The following is a 10000-nucleotide window of genomic DNA, read 5'->3' on the forward strand; positions in this document are numbered from 1 at the left end:
GGAAGCGAAGCACCCGATGTCCTTTCCATGTTTCTGATAACCCGTCGTCCTCTAACCCAGAATTCACCGCTCCTGGCATCCCTTTCCTCACCACATTCCCTCACAGGCTGCATTTAGGTCATCGCCTGTTGTGTCGCGGCCTTACAACTATAACGAAGGCAAATACAAACTGTGAAGGAAAGCAGATTGGGAGAGAGAGAGAGAGAGAGAGAGAGAGAGAGAGAGAGAGAGAGAGAGAGAGAGAGAGAGAGAGAGAGAGAGAGAGAGAGAGAGAGAGAGAAATCATTCGATGTAATTTGGGTTTTGTAGCCATTAACACCTTGCCATGTACTATACCACATGGGCCGTATTGTACTGAACTAGTGTACTCGCAGTGGCGGATGCATAGCGTGTAGACAGATAACTATACTGCTGAGCCTCTTCTGCCTCTCTCCCCCCACTCCGTTACACAATTCACGCACCGCAAAGTGAAGCAAGACACTACTGTCCGATATACAAATATCTGCTGTTCTTCTAAAGCTTAAAACAAAGCAATTTCTTTACTATGCAATTTTAAATAGATAATACACAATCTCAGCATAAATTTCCGTTTGCAAAGCAAGTATTCTACTCCCGTCGTGTTAGGCTCAACTACCTACGATTGTTTTATTTTTTTTGGCTAACTACGCCAAGCTGTAATAGCCACATTTCCTCATTACAATGGCCTGTTATAAGTTTTCCAAGGCTCGCGATACGCAAATTAACTATGTGAGATGTAGAGGCTGAACTCACCTACCTGGTTTCGCTTAAATCTTCAAAACTCTATGCCGGCCTTTCATATGTCTCCGACGGATGATGCAGGTGTTCAGAATGGACTCCTGTGAACCCCTGCATCAAACAGGCTCCTTTGAAATCCTGCATCACCCGTCGGAAACCTATAATAGCGTCGGTAAAAAAAAAAAAAAAAAAAAATGAAGACTTAAGCGAATTTGTCTCACCATTGTTTTGTGTGGCCTCACATCAACCGAGGTAAACAAATTATGTTCTATATCTATGAAGAATTTGTGGATCAAGTTGGAGCTCTTTACATCCATACATTGTCTAACCAATGATGTGTTACTGCTGCTTCACCCATCCCACTACATATCCACATACTGTTTTGTTTGCAAATCTGACGTCCTATTGCTAGATTATCAGCAGCTATGATGGAGGGAAGTCATGATCTGTTGTTTGATTGCTATTTGGTACATTTTTCCTTAATGAGACATCTTTACTGTTTTATAGCCACATCCAATCTTTGAAGTGGGTAGAAGTTGCAAAATATATTCTTCTTAATCCTCTTCTTTCTTGTAGATGCTTATAAAGACTTCATGCATTATTTCTGGTGCTGTTAATTGTTTCATATCGCAGTGAAAGGGTTAAGCGATTCTGAATGGGCTATCCTAGTTAGGAGGCTATTATTTTTTAGCATTATATATTCACTGTCACATGGGCGAGATTAAGGCAAGGCAGTTAAATTAATGTTTACGGTCAAGGGACTGACGGACGACAGTTAACCTCACTATAGGTGGGTCCAGGGGGTGCTTACTATTCCTCCCCAGTTAGTGGCTTGAACGTCTGCTTAGTTTTTAAATGTCCCTTTGTCATACGGCCACTGTGACATACTGCAATTAGCATGACTTTGGAGGGCTTAAGTCCCAACCTAAAATCCTCCTGTCACTAGTACCACCAAAGCTTGTTTTCCATTGGGAGAGAGAGAAAGAATGAAAAAAAAAAGGAAGCCATGCATGAAGCTACATAAACTTTCATTCAGTCATATCGAAATTTCTACAAACCTGACAAGTCTAGCGTCACCGTCGCCACGTCACCGTACACTGCCTGCTTTTGTGACCCTGCCTACATCACAATAATGGTGAAAATACTGATGAATCATGCAATAATAATGAGAGCATAAAAGTTTGTATTTACCTTTTCCAGCAAGAGTACAGACTAGTAGAGGAAATCCACGCCACACACGCAAACCCCGCACGTACACACGGTTGACCGCAGAGTAAGGCCAAGCTGTTTTCTGTCTGACGAGTCTCGTCATTTATTTCGATCTGAATGTCATAAAGCAAAGCGATATAGTTAGTTACTGTTATGAAAGAAACAAGTAATTACAAGCATTAAAAGAAGGTACAATAAATAACTTGCATCCCTTAAAAAAGAGGCATAGTAAATAGAATTCCTATAGATTACTACTGCTACCTGGTTACTTCTGTCTCTCGCTAACTACGCATTAAAGTTTCGACTTCAACATTCGTTCAGACTAAAGCGCCCAAAGAGAATACAATTTATCCGTTCATCAGTTTATAAGATCTATTAGTAAGTGTCCTGTTAAAAGCTTTTTATTCCATCTGTATTGCAATAGAGGTGAGTGGCAGCAGCGTCGGAACATTTAAGGAATATTGCTGAGGATATTGCTTCGAATTACTATGTGAAACAGTGATTTGAAGCGTCATTCGATTTATTTCGCTACTATAATGTAATCTCTCTCTCTCTCTCTCTCTCTCTCTCTCTCTCTCTCTCTCTCCACTGTTCTCAGCCCGGACATCAAAAAAAAAAAAAGTTTCGGATAATCCTCCGAAGTTATGACTCGGAATTCTCTGATATACGAAATGTATTACACTGTTAAAGATACACTCACTCAAAACAATATCGTTACAGTGGGATGCGATGAGTTTCACACACAACAATCCGGTAACTTCGCTAGGGTTGGTAGGAGTGTTCGACTAAGATGCGTTACCGTGGCAGTTCAAACCCTATTGCTTCATTTACGGGAGCTGCTCACTTCATTCACGCAGGTGCGGCTGCAGTTGACACACTCGGGGATACCAACAAGATTAGCCTGCTATTAATGGATCCGTCCTTGGTGCCAGTATGTATCGTGCTGAACGTGTAACGATACTTTCTTGCTTGTAGAGTAGTTCCCAAAACTATCTTTGAAAAAATAAGAGGTCTACGTATATTTTGACAAAATGGACGATATTATTTGACGTGTTTGGTGATTAAGATAGCAACAGTTGGTAGCCCTGCATATTATGACTAAGAAATAAATCGGCATATATATCAAGATCACGTCAAGCCATGAATACCAACCTTACCGACGCGACACGTGACCAGGCAGCAAGTTTCATATTGTCCATTATGCTACAGTTCACACCACACTTTAAAAATTGTTTTGGGAAGTACCGTACATTGTCAGACCTTCGCTAAGTGAGATAGGAGATGAAAATGTGCATGATTACATAAGTATTTGATTGCTAATTTCGCCCTTGTGCCCTTCTGCCCTTCCCAACAACACTGATCTAAGCCTCTCCTGCAGCACATCATGGGGGATATCTGGGGAAATGTTGGAAGGGGAAATTGTCCAAGGGGAGTCTGGTCGCATTCCATCATAACAAACAATGTCACATCGATACAACAATCTCTCTCTATCTCTCTCTCTCTCTCTCTCTCTCTCTCTCTCTCTCTCTCTCTCTCTCTCTCTCTCTCTCTCCCATTATTTCAAGCGCCATCTTCCTTACACAACCAACAACCAACTACAACAACTACCTACATGTACACGACACACCCTCCCTTCCCTATTCTTCCTTTTCCTACACCACACCTTCTCCCTCCCCTATTCTTCCTTCCCCCAATCCACATCCCCTCCCTCCCTTGCAAGTCCTTCCTTCCTCCCTGCTGTCTGCTGTGTACCATCTCGTGTGTATTTAGAGTTTCCTTATATTAGTCCCTCGCTGCCACCTCCTCTTACTCTTCCTGCTAAAGCTTCCCTCATCACCAGCGCCACCGTTACCACCGCGGCCTCTCCTCTGCCTTCTGTAGTGTCAGTGTCGACGGAAAGTTGTGGAGTAGCGACCCTCGTCTCTCACTTACTTGAAAAGCGTGAGGGGAATAAAGAGGAGGAGGAGGAGATGGAGGTAGTGTTGGTTTGAGGTGGTGGTGGTGGTGGTGGTGGTGGTTTGCGGTGGAGGTGGAGAGGGAGGAGGAGGAGGAGGAGGAGAAAAGAAAAAAATAGGAAAAAGAAAGAGAAGAAATAAAATAAAAAAGAAAAACAAAGAAGGAAATAAGAAAAATATGAAAAAGAAACAAGGAAGAAGAAGAAGAAAAAAAAAGAAAGAAAAAGAAGAAAGAATGCAATGAAGAGGAAGAGGTATAACTAGAAGGAGGAGGAGGAGTAGAAGGAGGAAGAGGAGGGGGAGGAGAAGGAGGAGGAGGAGAAGGAAGAGAAAAGAAGAAAATAGGAAAAAGAAAAAGAGGAAATAAAATAAAGAAAAACAAAGAAGGAAATAAGGAAAATATGAAAAAAGAAACAAGGAAGAAGGAAAAGAAAAAAGAAAAAGAAAAAGAAGAAAGAATGCAATGAAGATGAAGAGCTATAACTAGAAGAATATATGGGAAGATAATGCATAGAATAATAATCACACATAATGATGCATTGATTGATTAATTGATTGACTGACTGACTGATCGACTGATGTGAGGGTTGGCAACAATGAAATCACGTGGCGCCTCATGTGACAGTATAAAGACTATAATAACTGAGATTCAGACTAAATATAAAGAAACACCTTCAAAAACAACCGTTGAAAATTAAATCATGACAGCAAATGATATAAAGTCTGACTAAAGGTAAATAACAAAGATCAATCATTCCAAACCTCCAGTCACAGAGAAAAATTAATAAAGCAATGAGTGTTTACCGTCTGTCACTTACCCCATCAGGCCAGCTGTCATGGCATTTATGGATATATATATCATAGGTGGAAATAGGTGTGGAAATGTTTTATATAGGGACTGACATGTGTAGATCTGATGGATTCTTGGTGCTTCTCTTATTTCCTTATGTTCTTCCTTTTTTCTTTCTTTTTCTTTTTTTTTTACTCGACACCACTGTCATATCATTAACCTGTCTCACGCGCATTGTAGTGAGTTTATGGAGACCAAGCACCGGAAAAAAAAAAAAACTTAAAACGTCGCACATAAAATAGTATTGATTCAAATAAAGAGAAGTAAAATGAAGTAAAAGTCTCTATCTAGAAATATAACTAAAGAGAACTTACAAGAATATAAGAAGAAAAAAACTACACAACACGAGGCTTAAGGAGTATGGATAACATAATAAGAAGGAAAAACGGAGGAGAGGATGAAACAGGAATGTGATAGGGAAGATGGAATGAATAGAAAGATGGAAGCAAGAGGAAAGAAATTAATCTGCGGAAGTGAACCGAAGCATAAAATAGAAGAAAAGCATGGATCATTAAGAGAAAAAGAGTGAAAGACGAGGAGCAGATTAGTGATTGTGAAGCAGTAGAGAAAAAGACAAAGGAAAAGAATGCTGAGGAGAGGGAGAAAAAAAAAAAAAGAGATGAAAAGCGATGAGATGAAGACCCGAAGATGGAAAGGACGGCACAGCAAAATTCAAAATGAGAAAATGTGAAAAAATAAATAAATAAATATAAATGGAGGTAAAGGCAAGACGGCTGCACAGAGAGAAGTCAGATAAACACGGACGTGTAATAATGAATAATAAAGAGAGAAAAGTACATAGGGAATGTGTGACAAAAAAAGTGGAAAAAATGAAACCTTTTGATTGGGAGGAAGAGGTGGTGGTGGTGGTGGAACGGCTTATATTGTGTCATTGTGGGGTTGTGGTGAATAGCGAGCAGAGAGGTGAGGTGTGGTGAGAGTAGGGGGGTGAAGGAGAGTTGAGAGGGAGAGGAGGAGGAGGAGGAGAGGGCGGGGTGAAAGCGGGGGAGTGATATCTGAATACGTCATTTATGAGATTTGCATAAAGGAAGGCCGGGCAATTCACTTTCCATCCCTCAAAAAGAGAAAAATGAAAAATGAAATAAAAATATTGGATCTTTCTTCCCTTTTACAAACGTTCATTTTTCGAGCATACGTATGTCTCTCTCTCTCTCTCTCTCTCTCTCTCTCTCTCTCTCTCTCTCTCCCTCTCTCTCTCTCTCCCTAACATGGATCAACGGCTTATTCATGTTTTTATCTGTTGCAAAGCAGAAAACAGGAATTTCAAGTATTAATCTCGTATTACAAAGTGATGATGTTATGATTTCAGGCTTTTGTCTTAAACGTTCCTTATTTCACCCTTTCCTTCATCACTATATTTTTGGAGACGAATAATTTTTTTTCTTCATTCTCTTGCCGGTGAAGAGTGGCTTATTTTTTGTTTAAATTCCCACAAGTATCTTTTTAATGAGCAGCAAATGTAATTAGTTGGTGTTGAAAATTTTTAGTTGTATTAAAAATATGCTTCGTTAAAATGAGAAAGAAGAAAGGAGGGATGAGGAGGAAGAGGAAGGGAGAGAGGGCAAGAGTGGGTAGCAGAGGGGAGGAGATTGAGTGAGGAGGGAGAGCTGGAGAGAGGCTGAGAGGATGTGATGATGAGGATCTAGTTGGAGGAGTTGCAGGGAAAGAGAGAGGAAGGGGGAGGAAGGTAAAGAGGGAAGGAAGAATGGAAGGAAGAGGACGGGACAAGGAAGAAGAGATGTAAGTGCAGGTGGATGTGTTGTGGGAGAGAAAAAGTGATGATGGAAAAGGAGAGGGAGAAAAAAGTGGGAGGAGTGGGATGTAGCTCGTGTTGTGTCCCACTGAAGGAGAAAGGAGAGAAGAAAGTATCGCGGGTAAGTGTTCGTGTGTCATAAGGGGGTGGGGGGAGGGGAGGTTAAGTAGTGTATGTAAAAGGGTGCGGCACCGAGAGAGAGGAGAGAGGCAACTGACTAACTAGTGGGGGATAGACAGGAGGGTTGAAAATATAAGGTAAAGAAGAGAGAGGCTGGCAGTCCGGGCAGGGAGGGGTGGGTGGGGAGCTTCTGGGAAAGGGAGGCCAGAGGAGACTCAGAAGCTGCGTTGGTCACCACCACGACCGCTGAAGACCACACTTCTCTGCGTCTCATAGATGAAATAATTTAATAAAGTCTCCTCCAGCGGCAGCCCCTAATTGGATGGCCCCCTGTTCCCCTTCGACGCTCCCCCCCCCCAAGCGCCCCCCGTCGCCGCCAATAATGCTACTTGTTTTCCCGTCCCCCTCCGGCCCCCTCCCGCGTCTCATTGTTGCTCAAGTCGACTTTTGTGTGTAATATTCCGGCGTGGCGGCGAGCGAGTGGGCGGGGCCTCGGCGGCTGGGGCGCCTCTCCTCGACACCCACCATTGGCGGGCGTGGCCGCCATGCCGGGAAGCAGCCCGCTGATTGGTCCACTTTCTCGCACGTCTTGCAGAGTGTCAGCGGCAGTGTCGGTGATTGGCTGAGGCCTCGGCGCTGGACGAGGTAAGCAGCGATCACCGCCCTGATTGTGGTAATGTGCACCAACAACGACCAACTAATCGCCAGCCATTGGTCCAAAACACACCGTCATCACCGGACCGGAAAATTGCAAGTAGCGGGCCACAGCTGCCGCCAGCCCCGCGGGACGATTGCCGCCGCCCCGCCGACTCACCGCCCCGCCGACAAAATACGCTGACGAGAGCTAAACGCCTTCCATCGCCAATTCACTGAGATTGTGCCTGAGTAGTGCGGCGGCGGCACCGCTCAGCGCCAGCAGGAGCCCAACAGCTGCAGCAGCCACAGGAACCAGCTGAGGAACATCCAAAGACCAACAGGGGCCATCGGGAGCCAGCAGGAGGCGACAGCAGGCATGGAGCTGCTGCGGGAGAAGCGAGACTCGGGCCTGCTGGAGAGTGCCTCCCCCTCCCGCTCCACCACCTCCTTCCTTATCGACGACATCCTCTTCCACAGGCCTAAGGTAAGGTGCCACTCTACTTGTGTGACTCTCCCCCACTGCAGTGTCTGTCTCTGCTCCTTTATTATCAGCTTTTATTCGTCGTCGTCCTCTTCCTTACATCAGTTTTATGTCATTCAATATTAGTACTAAAGATTTAGAATGATCTCCGGCAGGCAATCTTCTTATGAATCGTAGTTTCTAACGCCTGCTGCCTCTGTGCTCCTCCACCACCTACTCGCTGTCTTACTTGATGACGGAGGTGATTTGTGATTCTCCGACATCGTGTGGTGCGTTTCTTCCTCATCGATGGCTGCTTCTCCCTATACTCCTCCATTTCAGTGCGTTTCTTTCCAAGTGTACAGTGTGAAATGATGCACGTAGATCAGTGTGTTGACGTTATCGTCCTCCTCCTCCTCCTCCTCCTCCTCCTCCTTCACTTAATTATAAAAGTATCTTTCTTTTTTTTCTTCTGATGTGTTCGTGAGTCACTGGCGTGCGAGATTCCTCCTCCTGGGAAGGTGCTCGGTGTATTCACATTGCTGTCAGTGCAGAACCTATCGGTGGATCACTGTGTCGTAGCCAGAAAAAAAAAATTGCAGATCATTCGATTGAAGAATGGGTGAAGAAAATCGACTAAAGGGAATAGGAGAAGAGGAACAGAACATTAATGAAGAAATAAAGAAGAATGATATACTGAGTACGAAAATTTGTAATTATGAATCATTTGATCCTATTAAGTTCAGTAAAAACCGGGAAAAAGGTAACGATAGGAGTGTGATCTTATGAGAATGTAAGCGAGGAAAACATGAGAGAAAAAAGAATATTTGTTGGTTGGATCTGCTGATTACAGTAGGCGTATATACAGCAACGGAAGCACAAACACACACACACACACACACACACACACACACACACACACACACACACACACACACACACACACACACACACACACACACACACACACACACACACACACACACACAGGACCACCCGCTGAGGACCTCCCGCTGCAGGTGACGTTATTAACCTGCCCAGGTGTTGTCTCTTTCCCTTTCTGCCCTTCTCCATCCCCCTCCTTCCCCTCGACCCCCCTTCTCTCCCCTGCCTCACCATGTCACCTAATAAAGCCTCATGCACCCCTCCCTCCAACCCCCGGGAGGTGAATATGCCAAATACAATCACAGAAGCTTACACACACACACACACACACACACACACACACACACACACACGAATATTTATCCTCTGCCTCCCGCCATAGAGGTAAACGGCAGGTAATTGGACAGGTGTAGTGGGTTACTGTGACGGATAAAAGGGTGGTTTCCTCCCTCCCGTCCTCGATCCGGTTATCAGAAGGTCGATCTCAGGTTCAGCGTAATAATACCCCGAGGGTCCTTCCCGCCCCCCCGCAAAGAATGGCATGTCCCCTGTGTGTGTGTGTGTGTGTGTGTGTGTGTGTGTGTGTGTGTGTGTGTGTGTGTGTGTGTGTGTGTGTGTGTGTGTGTGTGCGCGTGTGTTTAATGTTGTTGTTATTATTATTATTATTATTATTATTATTATTATTATTATTATCATTATTATCATCATTAACATTACATACTTGATCTACTAAAACTAGAATGTTTTTCTTTATAATTAACTGTTTGATTACATCGATCACATCACTGCTTAATTTTGAATTACAGATGTCTTAGCAACAAACATAGAAAAACATATATCTACGCAAAGTATAGCAACTAAAAGAAAAAAAAAAAAAGTCATAAAGACCACCTGGTGCCGTGCGGCGCCCCACCAAGCTGGGGACACAAAATCTACATCCACTTTCCCGGTAATGGAAACAGTCCAAGTTGAAAATGACGAAACAATTCGGAAAGGTAATCCATCGCTTCCCTAATGACGTATAAAAAACACATCACAGGACACATGTTTCACTGAGCCAAACAAGGACATGATCCGAAACACCTGCGAGTGAGCATCGGCAGCACGTAATTCAATCCCACTAAAAGCCTTCTGATCCTCCGGACTCGGCAGCGGCGGCGGGGCGGCGGCGTCGGACGGGCGCAGACCACGTTGGCGCCGCCTGTCACATGTAAATAGCTACTTCTCGGTAACCTTTACTCAGTCACCGCAGGGAGTTCTCACTTGGTGCCCACACACTCTACTAAAGGATGCCTTAAATTTGAACGTTTGGTTTTTACTTTTGTAGAAACAGATACAAACTACGCTGTTTTCAT

General features: G+C 43.9%; 1 protein-coding gene across 2 annotated transcripts in view; it reads left to right on the forward strand.

The window, feature by feature from the left end:
- The first annotated feature begins 6714 nt into the window (after positions 1 to 6714).
- Positions 6715 to 10000, forward strand: part of LOC135093349 (brain-specific homeobox protein homolog) — a 25005-nt gene continuing 21719 nt past the window's right edge. Inside the window, exon 1 of one of the 2 annotated variants that reach the window (XM_063992580.1) lies at positions 6715 to 7784. In XM_063992580.1, coding sequence (XP_063848650.1) covers positions 7677 to 7784 — 108 coding nt within the window. In that variant the 5' untranslated portion in view covers positions 6715 to 7676. The remainder of the gene's footprint in view (positions 7785 to 10000) is intronic. The other variant, XM_063992587.1, reaches the window with a different exon arrangement.

This window comes from Scylla paramamosain, chromosome 3, assembly GCF_035594125.1.
Source record: "Scylla paramamosain isolate STU-SP2022 chromosome 3, ASM3559412v1, whole genome shotgun sequence".
Taxonomy (NCBI): domain Eukaryota; kingdom Metazoa; phylum Arthropoda; class Malacostraca; order Decapoda; family Portunidae; genus Scylla; species Scylla paramamosain.